Here is a 24,812-nt window from a genome sequence, read left to right as displayed (position 1 = left end):
CCAAAGAGCCTTGGCTTTCTGGCACAATTACATAGTGATGTTCCCCGAAGGAAGACACTGAATCTGGCTGCAACCCTGCCCTGTCCTGGTGCACAATGTCCCCCACATGTGTCTGTGTCTGTGTGAACCACACTAGAGACACACGGCCCCTTTTGTGGCCTGCAGCCCGCGTGGTGGTGACCGCTCTCTGCTTCGTTGTTGGAGCCATGCCTCAGGCCCGTGGTCCCCGGTGTGGCGGGTCCCTCCGGCCACACGTGCCTCCCCCGAGGGCCCTCCAGGCTCCTCGCTGCAGGCACAGGGCAGAGCGATGCGGACATTTGTTCGGAAGGCCACCTGAGACCGTGCCAGAGTCTCACGTGAGCCGAGAAAGTCCCAGGTGCTTCAGCAACAGCTTCCATAGCAGAGAAGCAACGAGCCTCAGAGACACTGCGTGGTGTTGGCAAACGGAAACGAAGAGTGAAATGTCCCCGTGTCCAGGGACTGACCTGCTCACAGACTAGGACAGAGACAAGAGGCCTAATACCGGTCACTTCTCACCAGGACCTGGGTTTTCACCCCCAGCCGCACGGGGGTCTGCAAAGCGTGCACAAAGTGACTGAGAGGGTGAGTGTGTACGTGTCGATCTGTGTGCACGTTTGCACAACGGGTTTGTATGTATGGGAGAGTGCTGTCTTTGTGCACAAGTGTGCATGCTTGTGTACGAGGATGAAGAGGTGTATGACTTTGCACTTTCATGCGTGTTAATGTGAGTGTGAACACGTGTGCTTGTGGGGCACACGTGGCCTGTTTGCATAAGTACACGTGGGTGTTTCATGGTGTGGCAGTACAGAGGTGTGAACACGTGTGTGATCTGTGCTGAGACCTGTGCACGTTCACAGGCACGTATGTGAGTGGGTACGTGCAGGCGTGCGCACGTGTGCATGACATCTGTGCGCATGTGCGCGTACGTGTGTGCGTGTGCTTACCTTGAAATGCTCCGAAAGACTCAATGGAGAGCACCCTCCTCCCGACGGCCGAGAGGCTCCGGCACAGGCGGCAGGAGGACGTGAAAAGCATCTTCTTTTCACACAGCGCTATGATGCTCTGCAGACACGCGGGTGAGCGCCTCAGCCGGGACCGCCCACCACGAGGAAGCCCTGTGGCCGACAGCCCGCCCGCCCGCCACGTCTACTTTCTGGCATAAAAACACCCTGTGTCCCGGGATTACGGGAAACCAGGAGATTCTGTTTAGCCCACGAGAATTATAAGCCACGCCTCTTCATAATAACAATGCATAATAAGAAATCAAGTTCTTGTTTAAGCAAAATGCAATGCCACCGAACCCCAGGGGGAGAGCCCGTATGACAGAGGGGCGAGGTATGGGGACAGGAGGGTCCTGTGGGTGTGTGCCGGGGCATCGGGGCCATGGGGAGGGTCTCAGGTCTCGGCGTGGGGGTGAAGTGCGGGTATGGCCAACGAGTCTTTACCTGGAGGTCTGGCCGGTCCCTGGGGTTCTCTGCCTGCATCTGGCTCAGTAAGGCCTCCAGGTCCTGGCTCAGCCTGGGCTCGGGCTCGGGCTCGGGCTCGGCCACATACTCGAGGGCCGCCTTCAGCGTGGCCCCCAGAGAGTAGATGTGAGCCTGCGGCACCAAAGAGCCTGTCGGTGCCGTGGAGCGTGGCTTGTCCCCACACGGCCTCTGCTCTTCTGGCCAGGAACGGGTGTTTTCGGGGACCACGCCTGCTCTGTAGGGCCGGCACAAGCACGGCCAAGGTAGCGCCTCCCCCCACCATGGGGCCCCAGGCGCTGGCCTGGTTGCGCCCACCGGTGCCCCTCCCGGGCTCCCGGCCCACCCCAGCACCACCCAGGGTGCACAGACGCTAGGGTCCCACCTGTGAAGGCTGCCGTGTCTCTGAAGGGTGGAGTCTTCTATTTTTAAACCTGCATTTCTCTAATTGTGAATGAGACTGAGCATCGCTGGGCACGGTTTTAACTTTTCCTCTTTCTGCCCACTCGTGGACTCCCTACCTCCACCGCGTCGTGGCCTGTTTGGGGCGCACCCTTGGCGCACCGGGGATCAGACTCCTGGTCTGTGTGCCACACATATGTTCTCTCCACTTGTCACTTAGCTTTCGACGCGGTTCGTGCAGTTTTTGACATTCAAAACTTCCTTTTGTTTTAAGTTTTTACTTTTATTTAAGTAGTCTCCATACCTAAGGTGGGGCTCGAACTCACGACCCCGAGACCGAGAGTCGCACGGTCCTCCAACTGAGCCAGCCACGCGCCCCTTGACATTCATAATGTCTAAGGTTTAATTTGTGAAATCAGACACTTTTTCTTCAGCTGCTTCTTAGGAGGAAGCTCCCTAACCCGAGATGATAAAGACAGCTTGTTTTTGTTTCCTCCAATATTTTTATAATTTTTACACACCCAGCTCTGATCCATTTGAAGTGTGCTGGCGTGCTGCAGGGTCTGGGCTTCTTTCCCTCCTGGTAGAGAGCACCCCCTGGCACCATTTAAAGAAGATCCCACCCTCTGCTGCTGAGCCACTGCCCATCCTGCTGGCTCCCCTGGGACCCTGAGAACCAGCTGGCCTCTCCTCCTGTCCTCCTGTCCAGACGGTGCTATTTTAATTATAGTAGCTTCAGAGTGTATTTTCACGTCCTGAGGACAAGTTGTCATTCTTTTTTTTCTTAAAAAGTTTGATTATTTTCACATTTGTCAGGTTTTAGAAAACAAATATAAGTTCCCCTATTCCCATTGAGAAAACAAACTAAAAACAGTTGGGATTTTATTGTAATTGCACTGACATCGCAGAATTCTTACAAGATAAAATGCTTAGGATGTCACCAAGATGGCCACCAACATGTCCCCAGGGCCTGTTCCTCAACAGCAATTCAACCTCCATCCATGGCCAAGAGCCTCTCTGTGGGGGTTGTGGGAGCCAGTGTCTCGCACCAAGGGAACCTGGAGGGAGTGTCGCCCACCTGTGTGTCAGGTAATAGGCAAGACAGACCTCGGTCCTGGCTGTGGACCCTAGTGCTGGACTAACCGGGAAAAAAAGACAAGACTCGAATTAACAGAATCGGAAGGGGAAGAGGAGACATTACAAGTAACACCACAGAAATCCACAGGATCTTAAGAGACTAGTACAAACAACTGCACGGCAACAAATCGGATAACCTAGAAAAAAGTGGATAAATTCCTAGAAACATAAAACACACCAAGACTGAACCATGAAGAAATTGAAAATCTGGACAGACCGTTACTAGAAAAGAGATTGAATCTGTAATCAAAGACCTCTCAACAAAGAAAAGCCCAGGACCAGATGGTTTCCCTAATGAACTCTACCAAATATTTAAAGAAGAATTAATACCAATCTTTCTTAAATTCTTCCAGAAAATTAAAGACAAGGGAACACTTGCAAACTCATTTTGTGAGGCCAACACTACTCTGATACCAATGCCAGATAAGGAACCAAAAGAAAACTATAGGCCAATATCCCTGATGAACATAGATGTATAAATTCTCAGCAAAATGTCAGCAAACTGAATTCAACAACAATCATAAGGATCACGCACCATGGTCAAGTGGGATTTGTCCCAGGGTTGCAAGGGTGGTTCAACACCTGCACATCAGCCAACTTGATGACGACATTAGTAGAATGAAGGATGACAATTGTACGACCACCTCAGTAGGTGCAGTGAAAGCATTTGACAAAATTCATCATCTTTCATGATAAAAACTCTCAAGAGACTGAGTGGGGAAGAAACATATCTCAACATAACAAAGACCGCATGTGACAAGCCTCCAGCTAACATCACACTCAACGGTGACAGGTTGAGTCCTTCTCCTCTAAGATCAGAGCAAGACAAGGGTGCCCACTGTCCCCTCTCCTATGCAACACAGCCCTGGAAGTCCCAGACAGAGCAATCAGGCAAGAAAAAGAAATAAAATACATCCAAATCAGAAGAGAAGAGGTAAAACTGTCTCTGTTTGCACACAATATAATCCTACATACCGAAGAGCCTAACGAGTCCACCAGAACCCTGTTAGAAGGTTCGACAATTCCGTAAAGTTGCAGGACACAAAATCCATATGCAGAAGCCAGTTATATTTTGTCCACTAACAATGAAATATAGGAAAATAAATACAGAAAACAATCCCATTCACAATAGCATCAAAAACATAATTAAGAATAAATCTAACCAAAGAAGTGAGAACTTTGTACATTTAAAAGTTTAAGACTTTGGGGCACCTGGGTGGCTCAGTCGGTTGAGCGTCCGACTTTGGCTCAGGTCATGATCTCACAGTTTGTGAGTTCAAGCTCCACATCAGGCTCTGTGCTGACAGCTTGGAGGTTGGGGCCTGCTTTGGATTCTGTGTCTCTCTCCACCCCTCCTCCACTCATGCTCTTTCCCTCTCTCTCCCTCTCTCTCAAAAATAAATAAACATTAAAAAAATTTAAAAAAAGTTTAAGAAAAAAAAAGTTTGGTGAAAGAAATTAAAGAAGACACAAATAAATGGGAAGAGACGCCATATTCATGGGCTGGAAGAATTAGTATTGTTAAATTTTCGTATTGGTATTGTTAGTATTTTTAGAATTAGTATTGTTAAATATTTGTCCATACTACCCAAAGTCATCTATAGATTGAATGCGATCCCTATCAAAATTCTGATGGCATTTTTCACAGAAATAGAAAGAAATAGACCCCTAAATAGCCAAAGCAATCCTGAGAAAGAAGAATAAAGCTGGAGGCATCACATGTCCTGATTTCAAAGCTATAGCAGCCCAAACAGCATGGTACTGGAATAAAAACAGGCACACAGACCAATGGAACTGAATTGAGAGTCCAGAAATAAACTCAAGTCTACACAGTCAACCAATATTTGACAAGGGAGCCAGTAATACTCAATGGGGAAAGGACAATGTCTTCAATAAATGTTGGGCAACTGGATAATCACCTGCAGAACAAAGAAGCTGGACTATCTTGCACCACTTACAAAAATGGACAAAAATGAACTCAAAATGGATTGAATATTTAAAAAAATTTTAAAGTTTTTTTTTTTATTTGAGCTTTTGAAATTAAAATAGCAATGCAATCTCACTGGAACGATTGGAACATTATTGCACAAAGATGTATAAAAGCAAAGATAATTGATCACCTTTCCTCCAATGCTATTTCAGTGATAACAGTGTGATATGCATCCTTGTTCACACATATGAGAAAAAAAACTAAAATAGGCAGAATCTCCGGCAAAACCAGAGAATCCCAAAGTGCTTGAGACTTTTCAGCAAGATCAAAGCCGACCAGAATTACCTTCTTTGTTTTTAAATTTTTTTTTAACATTTATTCATTTTTGAGAGACAGAGAGACAGAGTGTGAGCAGGAGAGGGGCAGAGAGAGAGGGAGACACAGAATCCAAAGCAGCTCTAGGCTCTGAGCTGTCAGCACAGAGCCTGACACAGGGCTCCAACCAACAATCTGTGAGATCATGACCTGAGCTGAAGTTGGACGCTTAATGAACTGAATCACCTAGGTGCCCCCAGAATTATCTTCTTTGGATTGAATCTTAATATAGAAAGATCTAGACTGAAGGCTTGGGGCTAGAGTCAGGCAGAGGTCACAAAAGGGCACCAAGAGAAGCAGACCTTGAGGATTTAGTTCTAGACAATTAGCCCTGAGCAGAATCCTAGATGCTATACATTTGGATTTCTCAATTTTGATTTTCTTAACCAAGCTTCACAGAAGGAGGCATATGGTGACATGGCAATCAGTGACTGCCATGTATCCTTACGACAGCTCTTACCACCAAAGTGTATTTAATATGATGTTTTTGTGGGCATGGTTATATTGTACAAAAATTCCAAATTCAAGAAGAGAAGACACATGATCCTGACTGTCAGAGCACAGGAAGAGAAGTCATGGACCAAGGGGCGGATGAACAAGTAAACAATCAGCAGAATGAACCAAGGACTTAATAGCGGTATGTGCAGAGTGGTGTGGGAGGAGGGTCTGGTTCAGGTGTATTTTTGGACAAGATGGGCCTGGAGAGGAACATGCAGCGACCTCTGCCTAGTGCCTTTGCCTAGGGAGGTGCTGGAAGGAAAACTAATTTCTCATGCAGAGATACATTTTAGTATGAATCCCATGGAGCATGATCCCACGATGCCCAAGTTATCTCTTTGGGGCTTTTGACTTACAATGTGCTATCCAAATTGTGAGATCACAAATACCATTAAAGCTACAAAATGTATCTGTCTACTCCGTGGGAGAATTTGAGGAAATAACCCTTCTTTCTTCCCTTCCCTTCCTATCTATCTATCTATCTATCTATCTAATCTATCTATCTAATCTATCTACCTATCATCATCATCTCCTATCTATTCATCAATGATTCATCTATTTATATAATCCTATGTATGTATGTATATACAAAAAATGGATTAAAGACTTAACATAAGACCCCAAGCCATAACATTCCTAGAAGAAAACACAGGGAAGAAGCTCTGAGACATTGGTCTTGGCAATGAGTTTTTGGATGCGACACCAAAGCACAAGCAACAAAAGAAAAAACAAATAAGTGGGATGACAGCAAATAACAAGCTTCTGAAGAGTGAAGGGAACAGTCAACATAATGAAAAGACAACCTACAGAAAGGGAGAAAATATTTGTAAGCCACCTGCCTCATAGGCAGTTCATATCCAAAATATATGAGGAGCTCAGACGACTCAACAGCAAGGAAACAATCGGATTAAAAAAATGGGCAGAGGGACTGAATGGAGGTTTTCCCAAAGAAGACATCCAGATGGCCGACAGGTGCCTGAAAAGATGCTCACCATCACTGACCATCAGGGAAACGCAAATCAAAACCACACCTGTTAGGATGGCTATTGAGAAGACAAGGGGTGATATGTGTTGGTGTGGATGTGGTGCTGGTGGGAATGCAAACGGGTGCAGCCAATGTGGAAAACAGCACGGCGGTTCCTCAAAAATTAAACACCGGATAACCCTATCATCCAGCCATCCCACTTCTGGGTACATGTCCAAAGGACGTGAAATCAGGCAATCGAAGAGCTGTGTGCACCCCATGCTCACGCAGCTTTGCTTACAAAAGCCAAGAAGTGGAAGCAGCCTGTCTGTGTTTGGAAGAATCAGCAAAGAAAGGAGCATCATTCAGCCACAGGAAAGGATGGCCCGTGAAGGCATTAGGCTGTGTGAGATAAGTCTGACAGAGGAGGACAAATCCTGGGTGCTCTTACTTCTACGTGGAATCTAAAAAAGCCAGGCTCACAGAAACAGAGAGTGGAGTGGAGGTTGCCAAGGGCTGGGGGTGGAGGAAACAGGGAGATGTTGGAGACAGGACCGAAACTCACGCTTATAAGATGTGTAGGTTCCTGGCATCTAATGTGCAGCTTGGTGACTACAGTGAACAACACTGTATTATACACTTGAAGGTTGTTAAGAGAGTAGATGCTAAGTGTTCTCACAACCAAAAAAATGGTAATGACGTGATGGAGGTGTTAGCTAACCCTATTAGTAGTGTAGTTTGTACGCAAACTTGCGCAACGTCATACGTCAGTTATGCCTCCCAAAAGCTGGGGCAAACTCAGATGCAGGGATAGGGTCTGTCTCCTCCTTTCTCGCATCCTATTTTCTTACCTTTGGAAAAGCGGTTCACTTTACATTTCTATCCTTCCTGCTATATTTACTCCGGACTTTCTGTAGTTGTTGTTGCTGTTATAAATGAAACATTTTCCATTTCATCTCTAACCAGTAATTACCAATACAAAGAGAAGCTACTTATTTTTTTGGGATGTATCTTGTTTCCACCTGGCCTCTGAAGCCTCTTATTCTGTCATTTTCCACTGAAGCCGCTTAGACTTCAGGCCCACAAACTTGCTCTCTACAGACAAGGCAATCCTGTCCCCTGACCCCACACACCAACCAGCGTTGGCATCCCGCTGCCTGCTTGGGCCCCCATGTACATGGCTGAGCTGCACTGATGACTCCCAGATCCATCCACTCTCCCCATGCCCAAAGCTGGGCCACTGGGCCACTACCCCACCTCTCACAGAAGACATTGGAACTCCCAGCCCTGGTCCCCAAGAAGAGGGCAGCCTTCTCTCTCTTCTCACACACTGACCATGTCGATCACACCCCGGGGCCCCTGCCTGGGGTCCCACACAGCCAGTGTCCAGGGCTTCCTGAAGGGGCCAAACTTAAGTCAAGGGGCTTCAAGGACTCGGGCAGATGCCTTGTTTTAGGGACCTTGCTGGTTGCTAATACTTGGGGTAGAAGGAGAGGCAAACTCTATGAGGCCCCACCTGTAGGACTCCAGCCGGGACTATGAGCTGTGGGGGTGCAGTTCTGCCCACCACCCTCATCACAGCTCTGAGAATAAAACCTGTCTCTGTGCCTGCAAGGCCAGGGTATCTGCTTCTGCCTTTACCACTCCCTATTTCCCTTCAGGAACACTGGTACCCATCTATCCAACCACCTGTCTATGGTCATCCATCTACCCACCCACACATCCATATATCCATCCATCCATCCATCCATCCATCCATCCATCCATCCATGCATCCATGCATCCACCCACCCACCCACCCAAACATCCATCCATCCACTCATCCATCATTCCATATCTTTTAGTTTGACAATAACTCAGCAAATAAACTTCTTATTGGTTGTTGGATGACGCTGTCCATGACATGCTGGTCAATATCAGCATCTTTGCCACTCAAGCATTTTTGCACGTTTCCTTCGGTCTTGGAAGCCCCTCCCAGGTCTCAATCTGGTGAACCTTACTCACCCTTCAGGTTCCAACCTGAATATCACTTTCTCATAGAGTGGCCTCCAGGGACTTTTGGCCTGGCTGGGGACCCTGTCATCTCCTTGAAAGGCCCCATTCTCCTCTCTCAGGACCCAGCCCACTGCCTACATCAAGTCTATCCCCTGTGAAAGACCATGACTCCCGTGAGGCAGGAGCCCATCTGTTCTGTTCACTGTGAGGCCTGACATACATGTCTGTGGACAAATGGCAGTGGGCAGTAATAGTGGGTGGCGGATGTTGAGGTCATCCTGGCTAGGCTCCACTGGAACCCAAACATACTCAGGGTGATAAGGTCCAGAGAAGACTCCTGTAGCAGTTGGGGGCTTGCCTGGGGCAGGCCTTGAATGTTGGCCATGGGTCATAGTTTTAGCTTTTGGAAACTAGCCCATCTCTGGGGTTTCCTGAGCAAGGGTTGAGATGTTCAGAGGATGGTCCCAGGAGGGCCAGCTTCCATGCATCTTGGGTTTTAGGGAGACTGAAGGGTCAGCCCAGCAGTGGGTGGGTGGTGGGGTAGGGTCACAAGGGGGAATTCAGTATGAGGACTTGAGGACTGCTACCTATCTTTGTCCTCTCTCTGGGGCAGATGTGGGGGCAAGACCAGGCCAGCAGGGGCTGGTGGGCAGCAGCATGAGCTGTGCCAACTAGAGGTCTGGAAGGTGTGCGGTGGGCAAGAGGATGGGCTCAGTCTTGACACGGCCAGCAAGTGGTCCAACGGGCTGCACCCGCGCAATAGTGCAGAGACACAGAGGTCAGGGCCAGAGGCGTCTTGGTGTCACAGCAGCAGTGGCACTAAGAAAACACATTTGCCACCGTGGTTCCTATGGGCAGGGGGTTGCCACCCCAGGACGCAGGCAGGAACAGATGCCTGGGCAGACCTGACGAGCCCACGTGACACGTGCAGTTATTCCTGGGGTCTCCAGATGTGACGCTTAGGGATGTTCTGACAGCCCCAGGGACAGGCACCAGCATGAAGCTAATACAAGAGTAGAACAGAGACCCTGGAATCACAGGGCTGATGGGGGATGCATGGGCCCATGCAAACACTGGGACCAAGGCATCGGTGCACTCTGCAGGCCCCTTTCACGTGTCAGGTAAGAAGGATTGTTTGCTCCATGGACGGAAAAACAAAGAAAATCACCTATCACCCATTGGGAATTAAGATAACTCAGAAAACAAAACTTTTCATTATAGGAAGATTCTAGAGATGTGAAGCATTTAAGACTTGGGAACCCTGCTTGTCACTGTGGACAGGCTGGGTTGTGGACTCTATAATGGACCCACCTGGCCCTGCACCCCATAGGGTGCTGCCATGCTTGTGACATGTGTGTTTCTGTATGTGTATTACACCTCAAAAAAAGGCAGACAAAACTCAACCCGTTCTTGTTGCCAAACAACTCATAGGCTAAAGAAGAAATCCCAGTGGGAATTAAAAGAAATACTTAGAAGTAGAAAATACTACACATGCTACAAGGCAAAGCTTGCAGGATGCAGCTAAACCCATGTTTTGAGGGAAATTCATAGCCTTGGATATAAATGTTCATATTAGAAAGGAAGATAGGCTGAAGACAGATGAGCTGAGTGTCCAACTTATTTTAGGGAAGGAATACTTACCAAACTCAAAACAAGGAAAAGAGAATGGAAAGTAGAGCAGAATCAGTTGAAAAAGAAAATGAAACCACATCGGGAAAGATCATGTGGTATAAAGTGGGCTCTTTGAAAAAACTAACAAAGTAAAACCCCCCAGTGCGACTGACAAGTGCAAGGGAAGAGAATTTAAATTATCCAATGTCCCACAGACAGTGCAGGGACTAAGAAGGGACACTGTCTACAACCAAACGCCGATGACTTAAAAAACAATTAAAAATGGGTACATTTCAGAAATATTCAGCTTACCAGAGAGCTGATTCAATGAGAAATACAAAATAGATGGACCCTGTAACTGTTAAAAATTGAGCAGCACTGAAAGAACTTCCTTCAAAGGGAACAGGTGGCCCCATAAGTAAGTGGGACCAGCCCTCCAGGAGCAGTGCGCCCTGTTGTTACATAAACCCTCCCAGGCAGGGGCAGGGGCGCTCGCACAGACTGAGAGGGCCCTGCCCCCAGTACCAGTCGGAAATGGCACGAAACCCCAGACTAAGCACCAGCAGATCCAATGCAACAGTGCACCAAGAAGATAAGACAGCCGGCCTGGTTTCTCTAAGCAGGAAAGGATGAATTGACATTAGAGAATAAATGCGTAAGTATTAAAAATCTCAATGATCAGTTCAAAGGGTGCAGAAACATTTTCGTAAAACCTAAGGTACATTCGTGATAGGACATGGCACAGAGGGCAGGCATGTAGCAAACGCCACCCTGGCTTTTCCCCCCAGAAGGGGAGAAACAGCACTTTCTGAGCCCCGTGTCCCTGAGGCAGGATGCGGGCCCACTACACTGTGCTACCTGGCACCTTGCTGCGGCTCCTGTGGGCACAGAGCAGGATGAGAAGGGAGACGTGATGCAAAACCTTTGCACAGGCTGGTGACCTGGTCAGTTAGATAGAAAAGCTAAAGAATCTGTAAGTTATGGGAAATAACGAATGAGTTTAGCAAGGTGGATGGACATAAGATTGAGATAAAAAGTGAATTGCGTTTCCAAAGACTAGCAACAAACAAGCAGAAAAATGCAATGACAAGATGACCATCAATTTAGAATAGAAGCAGAAAATATCCAGTTCAAGAGCATAAACTAATAAGTGATATTCAAGACTCCTACAGTGAAAAAAATGTTACTGAGATCTAAATAAATGAAAAGGAAGAAGTGTTTATGGAGAAGAACTTATAATGACTGAATTCTCCCCAAAGTGACGGACAGATTCAATAGAGGTGTTTTTTTAATGTTTATTTATTTATTTTGAGAGAGAGAGAGAGTGGGGGGGTGGTAGAGAGAGAGGGAGAGAGAATCCCAAGCAGGCTCCGTGCTGTCATCACAGAGCCCAATGTGGGGCTTGATCCCATGAACAGCGAGATCGTGACCTGAGCCGAAACCAAGAGTTGGACACCCAACCGACTGAGCACCCCAGACGCCCCTTGATTCAGCAGAGGATTTTGTGGAACCTGATAGCTAATTCTCAGATTGACGTGCAAGAGTGAAGGCTGAGCAGAGTCAGAACACTTGAAAAAGGACAGGAGCGGATGCCCAGCTGGGAGGGCTGGGTCTGGGGCAGGGGCCGGGAGCACGGAGCCGGGAAGCCCACCCTGCTGTCCAGAGCTGGGTGCACAGCGGCTGTGGCCAGCATCGGGGTTGGCATGTCCAGGAGCGGGTATCCACAGGGAAATGCATAAAACTGGGCCCTTACCTCAGCTACAGAAAAAAGTCAGTTATGTAGAAATTATGAGCATGTCTCTGTTAGACCTTGGGGGTGGCGAGGTTTCTTAAGGTACAACAAGTACTAACAACGAGAGAAAACATGAATAAATTGGACTATATTAAGGCTGAGAGGAGATTATACTAAGGCAGGAGACCTCCAAGGGGCCCCTCCTGGGGCGAACGGTTTTCAGGGTGACTGGGTCATGTTCTTTGCCGCCTCTGTGTCGTGCAGTCCGAGCGCACCCTGGACCCTCCGGGGTACACCCGCGGTGCCATCGCAACAGGCCGCACGCTGCCGTGGAAACCACGCTGGCTTCCACAGAGCAGGGCGCTACGGGGCTTGCAGATGTGTGAAACAGCCCCACTCTTCTCACTGTTTTCTTGGGAAAATGCTGCTACTGCTAATAGAAATACGTCCTGTGTGTCAACAGGCAGCAGTTTAATGCTATTTTTAAGTGAATTACTAGGTAACCGCTTCCCACGTCTCAGCCCTGGTCTACACCACGGACCGGTGGGCGTAACCCGCACAAACAGAAGCTCTCTGGCTCTGGCTGCTCTGAGATTTGCAGGGGCGTAAAGGGGTCCCGAGAGCCAAAGAGGCTGAGAGCCGCTCGCTGCCTTAAAGACGGTGTGAAGACAAGTTACAGACGAGACCTTTACGGTCCCGGCAAGACGGTGAGACTCTGAAGAAAAGCACGAGGAGACGGGCCCGCGGGCGGCCGGAGCGCACGTGTGGCCGCCGCGTCGCTGGGCTCACGCCCCGGAGGAGCTGCGGCCCAGACCCACGGAGAAGGCGCAGCGCGGGCGGAGAGGCTCGCTACTTCACAGGGGTGACAATGACAGCGCGCGTGGTCCGATGAATCTTCGCGGAAGTGCGTAAAAGGAAGTTCCAGAGGATGGCACGCATCGCAGCTGATGCTCGTTTTAGAATGTTAAAAACAGCGCGAACGAAACGATACTGCTTTTAGGCACAGAACCGCGAGGGGACAGGGAAGGAGTGCAGGAGCCTGGCCGGCGGACCGGGGGCGGGGGCGGAGGACATCACTACTTTCTGGGCTTTAGTGTCGTGTCCGGTTCGGTTCTAAAGATGCAGTGAAGGGGCGCCCGGGTGGCTCAGTCAGTTCAGCATCTGACTCCAGCTCAGGTCATGACCTCGAAGTCCGTGCGTTCGAGCCCCGCGTCAGGCTCTGCGCTGACACCTCAGAGTCTAGAGCTGCTTCTGATTCTGTGTCTCCCTCTTTCTCTGCCCCTCCCCTGTTCCTTCTTTCTATCTATCTATCTCTCAAAATAAAATAAAATAAAATAAAATAAATAAAATAAAATAAACATTAAAGATGCAGTGAAAAGGCAGAAGCCTGGGCACAGACCAGGGACGGGAACGGCCACAAACAGAAGGGCACGCGGACCTGGTGCTGACCCTTCAGGGAAGCCAGGGACCTGACCCACCAGCGACTCGGGCCTGCGTCCTGCTGCCAGCGGAGCTGGGACAAGGGCCTCTCTCTCAGCGAGGGGCTGGGTTCCAGCTTATTTTAAAGGAAAATTGAGCATAGGAGGAGCCAATCCTAAAACTCTCATTTGGGGGTGAAAACGTAACCTAATGTCACTAAGCAAATGTGTTTTCATCTACAGTTTTGAGTTTGTAACTAAACACTTACTTGTTAACAAGTGATTTCGTTTTCTCCACTGTCTTAGGGGCCGGGGCTCTGCGGAAAGCTGGGCTCTCCAGCCCTTCCTTCGTGCCCGACCTGGACCTCCCGCGCCTGCACACAGCAGGGCCCCGGGGTCCATTCTAAGGATCGGGGGGGGGGGGGGCCCGGGGGGCCTTGGTGATGCTGGCCCACAGCAGCCTGCTGTGGCTGCTGCTCCCGCTGGGGACTGATGCTTCAGAGGCCACGTGTTTCCTCTGGGTGCCACGACCCACCCTCCGCTAATTCTCCCCGAGAAACTGTGACTCCCCGCCAGCCGCCACTGCCAGTTCCAGACGCTTTTAGCAAGTTAAATCTAGTAAATTCGCACTCGGGAGACATACTCTACAGCTGTCATGACAAGCGCACATCCAGACAGCAAGCCATCACCAGAGCCGAGCTGCCCCATCGGGACCCTGAGTCTGACAAAGGTGGGTGTCCCAAGACAGCCCCCCCGACCCTGCAGAGGTGCCCCAGCCCCAGCGGCCTGGCCACCCACCTCAAAGGTGTTCCCGGTCACATCGAACTCCGGGGGAACAAAGGCACCCTCGGGGTCATCTGGGGACGGAAGAGAGAAGGCTCTGGTCACACGCCCACAACGCCCAGGGTGAAGAGAGACCCGCCAGCCCGGAGGGAGGCGTGTCACCTCCTGCTTCCCGGGGGCCGATGGCTCTCTCCCGACCCCCTTCTGTCCCCGCGTCCCTGAGGAAACAGCGGTTGAGAGGGAAAACCTCACTCTTCACTGTTAAGTGTGGGGAAACGGTCCCAAGAGCACAGTGGCGGGGAGGGGAGGCCACGGGAACACTGGAGGCGGATGTCAGGCGGCCTCCTGTGCCCGCTACGATGCCCTCTGCACGTGCACTCCCTGTGGGCCAGCAGGACCGGATGCCTCGGAGCTGGCAGCCCCCGGCTCGTCCCTGCGGGGACCACGTGAACCGTGCACGAGGGCCCTCCCGCCTCCTTCTCCCTCAGCGGTCCTCGGGGCTGGAGATCCCACCAGGGGACCAGGGAGGCCTGGGCTCTGTTGCTCTGGGCCAGCCCAGGGCGCCTGTGTCCACACTGTGCCCCAAAGCTACCTTCCGCGGCCCACCCCTGCCGCCCCGCCCCGGGCTCACCGCTGAGCAGCTCCATGAAGCACACGTTCCCGCTGGCGTTGAAAGCCAGGGTGTCAGGCGTGATGCAGAGGGTCTGGAAGATGGCCGCGTGGGCAACGCTCCTCATGGACAGGCTGCACTCCAGGCACACGGCCCACGCTTCCTGCTCGCTGAGGCCGCTGTCCCGCAGCGACAGGATGTCGGCCAGGGACACGTTCTCCTGCCAAGACAGGCCGCGGCTGAGACGGGTCTGGGGACGGGCCCAGGCCGCCATAGGGCCCCCTCCCCAGGGAAGGCCCGGCACCCCCACGTCGAGACCGATTCCAGGGAAGCAGACAGCATGCGGCGACGGTTCACTTTATGTCAGAAACAGGGTTGTAGGCAAAGGCTTTTTAAGGAAAAACAACAAACCCAGAATGTCACCCAGCCCACTGTCCCCTGTGGCCAGAAGCCACAGAGTATTTGGCAAAATGACCAGCATATCATTGGGAACAGGTGTTACTCCTGTGGTCGGGACCTAGTTCTTTGTCCCAGAATTTCTGGCCACCCCACAGCCCCCTGGAGGAGGCACCCGGCCCACAGGCTCACCACCCGTGGCTCGGTGGGCACGCCGAGGGCTTTCAGGTCGTAAGCAAGACGTGGGCACCGGTGGAGACGAGCCGACGTGTACAAGTGCACGGTGTGCGGGAAGCCCGTAGCAGAGTAGGTGCTCCAGGCGGTGCACGGAGGACCCAGGTCAAGGGGCTTTCTCTTGCCGGCCAGACCCCAGGCCTCCCTGTGCTGGGCTCAGCGTTCACATCCGACTAGACTCCGGCTGTGACTATGTCACCAGCACATACACACGCACTCCAAATGTATGCACGTCGGACACCTGCACGCTGTCAGACACGCACACACCTCCCTTGTGCACGCACGCACGTGGGTTTACACCAACATGTGCACTCACATGCACACATGCAAATCACACATGTACCAACACGCTCATAAAATGAGTTGATGTGTCCTCAGTGGTCAGGCATATGCCACACAGTCTCACACACACTCAGATACCCATACTTTCACTTAAATGCACACTTGTGCAATCCCGAGTCACACACACCCACATACATTCACACATACGCTATACACACCCTCACACGTGCACAACATACCTGTATGCACACACTCAGACCCGTACGTGCACCCTGAGTGTGCACACACACACTGCCACACGTCAGACACCTTGGATCTCGAGGCCCTAATCTGGCCTGCTGTTCAATGCCCTAGTCACCTCTGTGCGTCTGTGGGACTGTGTTCCACCGGCCCTCGGGAGGGAGGAGCTCAGGGAGCCAGGCTGGGAGCTGGAGCCTGCAGGAAGCATGTGCGTGGGGTCAGGAGAGGAGGTGGAGGGTGGGGGAGATGGTGTAGAAGAGAGACGGAGCCCCCTCCTTCTCCAGCCTCAGCTGCCCACCCCTCCCAGCATACCGGAGTGTTCTCCCCATGTGGCCAAGCCCTCCAGGCCTGGAAAGTCTCCTAGCTCCTGCCCTTGAATTTCCCCCATTTGTATTGCAAGGAATCCCCACAACCACAGACAAAGGGGACAAAGAGCTTAAGCCAAGAAAGAGAAAGAGAAAGAAGGAAAGAAAGAAAGAAAGAAAGAAAGAAAGAAAGAAAGAAAGAGAGAAAGAGAGAAAGAGAGAAAGAAAGAAAGAAGAAAGGAAAGAAGGAAGGAAAGAAACAAAAAAGAAAGAGAAAGGGGGAAAGAAAGAGAAAGAAAGAAACAAAGAAAGAAAAAGAAGGAAAGAAAGAGAAAGAAAGGAAGGAAGGAAGGAAGGAAGAAAGAAAGAAGAAAGAAAAATCAGGGACTGGCCCCCACGGGCACCTTGGCCAAACCTCTGGGGTTCAGCAGTGCAGGTGACAGGAGGGGACCCGGGCTTGGGCTGCCTGTGCCCACGTGACTTGGCACATCCCACCATCTGCTTCCTCCTCAGAGCTCAGCACAGGCCTCCACGTCACTCCCCAGGCCCTTCCAGCTCTTTCTGTGGGGTAGATGGATGAAGGAAGGGCACCCAGCCCATCGGAAGCTGGTTCAAGAAGACGGGGCCACGGGGTTCACCCACATCCAAGTCAGAGCTGCCAGCCAGGTTCCAGAAATGCGTGCAGCCCTGTGATGAAGGTGGTCTGGGAGTTTTCAAAGGAGAATGAGGGCACAAAGCAGAAGACAGGATTAGACTCGGGCGTGGAGGAGGCTGGCAAACCGGAAAATCTGAATTTCCCAGCCTCTGAGGTCCACGGATGAAAGGTCTGTCTGATCTGGCTCAGTCTAGGGCCCTCGCTGCAGCACGTGGGCTCCCCAGGACGCAGGAGAGCCCAGGGATGCTCGTGGGGCCTCGTTAAAGAGGCGTCTTGGCAGTGTGTACGTGCACACACAGCACACACGCGTGCACACGCACATGCACGCGACCACACAAGTAGACACACACTAACCAACAACCCAAAGCCTGGGTTTACGCTCCTGAGGAGAACGAAGCCCACGGCGCGAGCGTGAGCCGGTCCCCACCGCAGGCACCTTGTTGATGCTGTGCTCGCGGTGTCTGCATGGGCTGCAGGCACCAGCTTGCACGGGTGTTGACTGAATGTGCCGCCAGGGGAAGGGAGCCCAGGTCGGGTGCTCCCCGGGGGCATCTCACGGCCCAGAGCCTGACTTCCTGTTCGGGTCGAGGGCCCCTGGCCCAGCTGGAAGATGCCCCGTGAGCGGGGAGGCCCCTAACCCCCAGTGCCTGTTCACGGTGGGAGCATCTAAGCGGTGGGGGGCGGATTCTCTGTGTGACTTTACGGGGTGGATTCCGTGGGTCATTGCTTCTGGCACACGGCGGAAGCTGCCACTCGCGGACAAGATGCTCTCAGCCCCTCCAAAGCCCAGCTGTTGCAACGGGAAGGCACGATTCAGCTGACACACGGTTCCAGGGCGGGGCTGAGATGTGCCGCTGGTTCCCATACACCAGCACGGTGGCGGGGGGTCACCAAGTGCTGGGGGACCCTGACCCATGGCCTCCCTGGTCACCTGTCCTCTGGGGCCTGCCACCCACCCTTCCGTTCTGCCTGCTCCGGCCCTGGCTGTTGGAATGACCCTCCCTTGCCTGAATCCACGGCCCAAGGAGGGCAGAAGGGCTGAGGCTTGGCTAATGGGCCGGGCAGGGGTGAGAGACGGGGAAGCCCGTGCCAGCCACTCTGCTCCCTCAGCGCACGTCCCCACCAGAACCCCCAGCCACCTTGACAGACAAGAGCCACGTGGGCATCCTGCACGTCTGTGCCCATCTCCGGGTCCTGTGGGTTCTGAGCCTTGCTGCCAGGTGGGCCCGGATCCGGATACCACGGGCCCCAGGGCAGGACTCGCGGCTCCACTGGCCGCGGCAACGTTTCAGAAGGAGGTGACGGGCTGGGAACAGAAACACCGGCCACAGCTCCCACTGATGCCTGTCTGTAGTCCCCCGTCCAGAGCAGCCACAGACCCGCACCCGTGAGGGCCTGTGACAGGCCGGAGGGTTCGTGGCCTCCCACACCGCAGCCGTCCCCTGCCATTGCCAGCGTGACCTGACCTTGTCACTGCTGGGCAGCCTCTGGTGGCTCTACCTCTCGGGTACAGACCCAGACTTCGGCGCAGGCCCAGAAGGTTCTTCAAAACTCAGTAGAGCCCACAGGGCCTGGAACCCCACCCCTCACTGTTGGCCAGCAAGGTGCTGCCTTGGCTGTGAGCAGGCCTGTGAGCTGTCCTTCCCTAGCGATTGTGCAGACACAAACCCTGTCCTGTCCAGGCTGGGAGGAGGGGAGCTCCTCAGGGAGGCTGGTCCCCAGGGAAGCCCCTCGCCAGCCACAGGGCAGGGCTGGCTTCCCACCTGACCACGCTTGTCTGGTTATAGCAAAGTGGGTCCATCCAGGAGCTTCTGTGCCTCGAAGACCCCCCACCCCATCAGAGATAACCCTGTGAATCAGGGTTACGTGGGGACCCACAGGGACCGTGGATGGTTATTGTCCATTTCAAACATACTCTCGTATGTTACTTTTCTCAACCCTGGAGCATCGTGATGGGAACCCTCAACAGAAACCCAAATCATTGCTGAGGACACTTGTGGACAATCTCGGGGCCTGCTGGCAGCTTGGAGGAAGCTGGGGAGGTCTGCATAGTACCCCGTTGGGGGTGCTTGCCCTAAAGCGCCCCCCTCCAACTCCGGACTGTCACCCAGCACGAAGCTGTCCTCACCTCCCCAGTCGCCTGCTGCTCTGTGTCGTCTGGGTGGGGTCATCACGTGGACCCGGAGGGCCCAGTGGGAATATCTGTTTCTTCACAGGGCACCCACAGCCGTGGGTGCCTCCAGGCAGCACAGGCTGCCCCCCACCCACCTTCACATCCCTGGGCCCAGCCTGGCGCCCAGTGCATGGATGCTGGGGAGATGCTCACAGAACCCGGAAGGGATAGGAAAGCCCCCTACACCGCAGGGAAGTCTAGAAACCCGGAGATGCCCTGCCCCGGTGCCAACTTCACCTCCAAGTCTGCCCTGTCCTTGTCCCCTGGAGGCTCCTGAAGGTGACATCACCTGCCTCCAGAAGGCCTGGCATCTGCCCCTCCAGCAGCCGCTGCTCTGCCTGGTCCCTCATCCTGACCTTTGCTGCGACCAGTGCAGCGGGACAGGTGGGGCGACAGCCCCCAGGGCCTCAGGCCCGCTCACCACGGGCCCGGGTGGTTTGCAGCTGAGAGAACCCTCCGGGGCACACACCCAGAGTGGAAGTGCTGGGACACTGCCACCAGCAAGGGGTCTGCCACCATGCCTGTCCCTGCTGACGTGGCCACCGTACAGTCTTTCAGTTCCTGCCATCTAGCACTTGCGGACAGGTGTTCACGGCGGTGTATTTTGCGTTCCTTGATACTGATGAAGGCAAACATTTTTCATGTGTTCACTGGCCATTTGGATTTTCCCTGAGGTTACAACCAGGGAAGGACATTCCCTGGGGCTCGTGGGGAGTCCTGGCCTGTCGTGCAGTCTGCTGTTATAATCAGCTATAAAAATGGTAATTCCCATGTCTTGTGCAGTCTGTCCATGTCCTGGGTCTGGCACCCACCACCCCTCCATGGGTGAGAAGATGCCCTGTGTCTTCTCTGTCCTGGCTCTTTCCGGGGTTTCCGTCAGTATGGGTGATGTTGCAGTCTGGCTACCCCCTCACCTTACACGGGATGGCTTTTTAGGTGCAACCTGACGCCATAATGTTAGCAGGTGCAGTCACACGACTCTGATGGGGATTGAAAACCTTCAACACCAACCGAGTTGAATGAATGCAGGAAGCATAAAGTCTGGATCAGGTGTGTTCACAGGCACAGGACATTGGTCTGGCTCCAAGGCTTGAGCTGGACAGGCTTCCTATTTTACGGGAGCATGCCCAAAGACAGTGCCTGTCTCCCCCAAAAGGTGAAAGAAGTTTGGAGGGCTCATCTGAGCTTTCCCAATGGTTGCTACTAACCCAGTGGCATCCCACTTCATCTGGAGGCCTCGGTCACAGGATGATGGGAACCCTGCAGCCGTATGCCCTGTGCCCAGCTAGGGGGCTGCTCCAACCCAGAGGGGCACCAGGGAACCCTCCAGCCCGGCGAAGGCAGCAGGGCCACGGGGATACAGACCGTGGGCGGGGATCCGGCTCTGGCTCTGAATCCCGGCTCTGCTGTTGTTTGGCGCCAGCCACAGGGCACGAAGGAGGCCCTAAGAGGATGGGGTCGCTGATGCAAAGAGCCACGTTCTCCATCTGCTTTGGATGGTGACTTAGGAGGTGAGTCTTCTAACAGACACACTGAAATGTGTCCTCTGGGGGAGATTTTGAAGGCTGTGGGCTGGGCGCACCCTTTCTTTTTGCATCAAAGCCATGGAAATGCCCAGAGGTTTATTTATTCTCTAGCTTTCCCTCTCTGCAGCCTCGTCTCTCACCAAATCCAGGCCACCATGGCGGGGGGGGGGGGGGGGGCACACCAACCCTCGGGTCCGGCCTCAGCGGCTCTTGGCAGGCCAGCCACGGGGTTCCCACGGCAGGCTCTGCTCCCCAGAAGGACAGGGCCACCATGTCATGAACCCTGCCCTTAACAGCCAGCCTTCTTGCAAAAGTGTGTGTGGGGGGATGGCAGGCAGAAGGCAGAGGGCCCTAGGGGCTGTGGCTAGGTCCTTAGGAACCCCCTTATCTGCTCTAGGAGGGTGGTGGCCGTGTCTAACTCTTGGCCACCAGTCTCGCCCACGTGGGCACTGGAGGGTCCTCATCAGCAACATGCCGGTTACAGCCCGTTCCGTGGATGGTTGCATGATGCCAGGATCCCTCCACAGTGAGCACAGAAGCCCAGGGATTGGGGCATCTGCCTGCTTAGAGGCTTGGAAGGCCCTCCTTTGCCAAGACCCCAGAGCCTTGGGTCTTCCTGGGAGTGGCTGCCTTCTCGGGGGGCCACCTATCACATGGAGGGACCCGGCTTGTTGATTTGGCCCCAGGCCTCAGCCTGCGGGTGCCGTGGGGAAGCAAGAGGTGCAGGCAAATCGGTTCTGTGGGCACCTGTCCAGTTAATGACCAGAAGCTCTATGTGGCGGAGACTGCTGGTCCCTCTGAGCCTTGGGAGGGGGGATGCTTCGGGACTCTGGATGCTGGGCGGAGGCCTCTGCTGTTCTGTGTGCAGGCAGCAGCCCTCAGTCCCGGGGGCTCCCCCGCCCCCCCACCCAGCTCCTGAGCAGGCCGGCCTGATTGCGCTCTGCTGGCCAGTGCCTCCCACTGACCTCCTAGGGTGCCGGCAGGGAGGAGGACAGTGCTCCACCCCCTCCCGCTCACGACGCCCCACCCCACACTCATCCATCCAACGTTTATAATCAGGAGCCCCCACCCTCACCGTGGAAGGACCCAACTTCTTCAGTGACCACCCACCCACTGCTGTCCCGTGGGGCTGACATTCCAAGGGTCCTGTCCTCTCAAAGCGAAAATGTTAAAGGCTGACGGGGCGTTGCTGAGGGCGGCCTCCAAGACCTGGGCCAGGGGCAGGGGTCCTGGGAGCGGGGGCACCCTCCCTCGGACTCTCCCTAGGAGCAGGTGGGGGGAGGCGGGGCCCACCGCGCCCGGGCTCACCTCGTCCTCCGGCAGAGTGGGGAGCGGCTCGAAGTCGTAGCCCGCTAGGTCCTTGCCGTCCTCCTCGTACAAATCCGCCACGGCCGCGTCCATGGCCTGCATCGTGCGGGCGCGCGGGGGGCGCCTCGGACTCGGCCAGCGCTGGGGCCTCGCGCTCCGGCCGGCGCCCCTGCCCCGCCGCGCCCGTCCGGCCTGGGCCTTCCCGCGGGCCCTGCGCCCGGCTCCGCGCGCGGCCGGGCTCGGGCTCCGGTTTGGACTCCGGCTCCGCGCGCGGCCGGGCTCGGGCTTCGGTTTGGACTCCGGCTCCGGCTCCGGCTACGCGCGCCCCGCCGCCATGGCAACGCGCCCGCCCCCCCCGCGGCCCCGCCCTCGGCGCGCCGCCCGCGCGCCTGCCGCAGTGTCACCCGAGCGGGGGACGGGGTGTCCGGGAGGAACCGGGGGTCCCGGCACTCGCCAGGCCGGGCTCACTTTGGCGGGCGCTTGGGCGCGACTGGGGTCTGCGCGCTCTCGGGGACTCTGTTCCTCGGGGACGCTGGCTGCTTCTGCAGCTGCACGGAGCCGGCGGCCTGTGCGCGGCCGGCACCGTTTGGGGCGGGGCCTCTCGTGTGGCCGGCGTCCTCAGCGACGCCACCGCAGGCTGCTGCCTGGGTCTGCGCCCACCTGGGGCCCCGAGGTCGAGGGCCGTGGCCCACTCCCAGGAGGGCTCTGGGTGGGACGTGGACCCTCCGTACGCCCCCCCCCTTTCCTCCCCCCGCCGCCCAGGGGCGCGGCTGCCGCAGTCCCCGCTGGGGGTGGTGGCTGCGGAGGCGCGCGGTTGTGGGGGGGGGGGAGGGGAGACGGGAGTGAGGGGGCAGGAGATCTGGCGGGGGCCCGTCTGGGCAGCTTGGGGTCTGGCCTTGCCTCCTCGCTTGAGTGAGGGTCTCCTGGATGCTTGTGCGGACGCAGGATTACAGCTTCATCCACACCTTCCCAGCCAGCCTGGGGGCGTAGGAGACGCCACACAGCCCCTCCCCACAATTTGGCTGTCCTGCTGCCACCTGATTAACCCCTCCGTCGCCCCATTTGTGGTCCAGTGGCTGGACTTTGCGCAGCACCGGGGTGAGCCTTGCCCCAACCTGGGGCCTGTGGTTGGCAAACAGCCCGGCAAAGGGCCAGACAGCACCCCCTACCACCTTTTCCACGGGAGGGTGGGTGGCAGTCTCACTACCCTGGTGGACGTGGTCCTCCCCCGGCTCCCAGCAGAGCTCTGGGCCAGAGCCCCGGTAGGAGAGCAGGTGCTACTGGCCAGGCTTGTGGGTTTCCACATGTGGCCAGCCCCACCCCCACAGCCCCCCCCCCCCAGGTGCACGCGGGTGCTCCCCAAATTCTCGCGTGAACGAGGCAGGTGTTGTGGCAAGGCCTGCCAAGTCCGAGCAGGCACTGGGGCACGGATTCCCAGCATTCTGTGCCCAGGTCAGGTCACTGTGACCCTGGGCCCTGGCACGTGATACCCAAGCATTCGAGGGCCATCCGAGTCACCAAAGAAATAGGCCTCAAGCTGGCAGCCAGGTGGGTGCTGGCGGGGCTCACCTGGGGCAAAATGCTCCGCTCCCCACTTCTGGGGGTTCTGGGAAGCTCAGGGCAGCAGCCAGGGTGGGGTGGGTGGCGGTGGCTGGAGCTGCAGAAGCCAGCTGGCAGCTGTGCGGTGGGGGCCAGCTGGCAGCACCCAGGCCTCAGAAGGAGGCAGAGGGTGGCAGGCGGGCCGCTCCAGGCTCCGAGTCCACAGAGCTGAGCCCCCTGCCCGGGGGCTCCCCCTGGCCGCGCTTTCCCCTGCCGAGGGCTGGAGACGCCCTTCACTCGCCGCCCAGCGCAGGTGCCCTGTGCGCCCCCACGGGCTGCAGGGACCTCACGGGGGTGCATGTGGGCTCTGTCACCTGGCTCCGCGGTGGCTGCGCCCCTGGGCCAGGGGTCAGGGGTGGGGACTGAGGCGCCGATTGGGAGGGTAAAGATAATCCCACAGCTGGGGAGCGGTCCTGAGTCTGAGGACACACGGTCTACTTGAGGAAGAGGTGCGAGCAGTTTGGGTGACGGACAGGCTTTGATGCGGCTCACTCAGCTTTGGCTGTTGCAGCCTGAAGGCGCCTAGTGGACACTTCCCGGCTCCTTGGTCAGACTGCTCCTCGGAGGAGACAGACCAGGGTGCGCGGGGTCGAGGGGCCGCGGGGAGGACAGGGGAGGAGCTGAGGGGGAGTGGCAGGGCGGGGTGGGAGGAGCTGAGGGAGAGGGGCGGGGGGAGGAGCCGAGGGGGGAGGAGGGGGCAGGAGCTGGGAGCTGGGGCTGGGGGGGAGGGGCCGGGGGAGGGGCTGGGGGGCAGCTGAGGGGAGGAGCCGAGGGGGGCGGGGGCGGGGGTGGGGAAGACCCCGTGGGGCTGAGGCCACACTGCTATCCTTCCTTCGTTTAAAAGTTTGTCGTCATTGGTCTTGTTCAGTGAGTGATGTCACCCCCGCTGGAAGCTTGCTTAGTCCGAGTGTTTGCATACGAGCCGGCTTTTGTGGCCAGCTTTGGTCCAAGGAAGGATTTGGTGTTGGCTCTGTGTTTTGGTGCCTTAGACCCAATAGATGCTCCGTTAATGTTGGACGAGGCATGATTCTTGACCCCAGAGCAAGTCTGATTAGACACTTCCCAGAGCAGATGAGACACACTTGGGTGTGAGGACATCCCAGCGGCCCCTGGATGTCCACTCGAAGATAGTTCCAAACTCAGGGCCAAGAGCCC

The 24,812-nt window shown here is 55.0% G+C and overlaps 1 protein-coding gene across 2 annotated transcripts in view; it reads right to left on the bottom strand.

Moving 5' to 3' along the window:
- KNDC1 (kinase non-catalytic C-lobe domain containing 1) overlaps window positions 1-22,351 on the bottom strand; it is a 65,618-nt gene extending 43,267 nt beyond the window's left edge. Inside the window, exons 1-5 of one of the 2 annotated variants that reach the window (XM_027063466.2) lie at window positions 22,059-22,351; window positions 14,961-15,159; window positions 14,345-14,403; window positions 1,467-1,619; window positions 966-1,083 (exon numbers count right to left, since the gene is read on the bottom strand). In XM_027063466.2, coding sequence (XP_026919267.1) covers window positions 966-1,083; window positions 1,467-1,619; window positions 14,345-14,403; window positions 14,961-15,159; window positions 22,059-22,160 — 631 coding nt within the window. In that variant the 5' untranslated portion in view covers window positions 22,161-22,351. The remainder of the gene's footprint in view (window positions 1-965; window positions 1,084-1,466; window positions 1,620-14,344; window positions 14,404-14,960; window positions 15,160-22,058) is intronic. The other variant, XM_027063464.2, reaches the window with a different exon arrangement.
- Between the last annotated feature and the right edge of the window lie 2,461 nt (window positions 22,352-24,812).

Source organism: Acinonyx jubatus, chromosome D2 (assembly GCF_027475565.1).
Source record: "Acinonyx jubatus isolate Ajub_Pintada_27869175 chromosome D2, VMU_Ajub_asm_v1.0, whole genome shotgun sequence".
Taxonomy (NCBI): domain Eukaryota; kingdom Metazoa; phylum Chordata; class Mammalia; order Carnivora; family Felidae; genus Acinonyx; species Acinonyx jubatus.
This window is presented reverse-complemented; position numbering and strand designations above follow the sequence as displayed.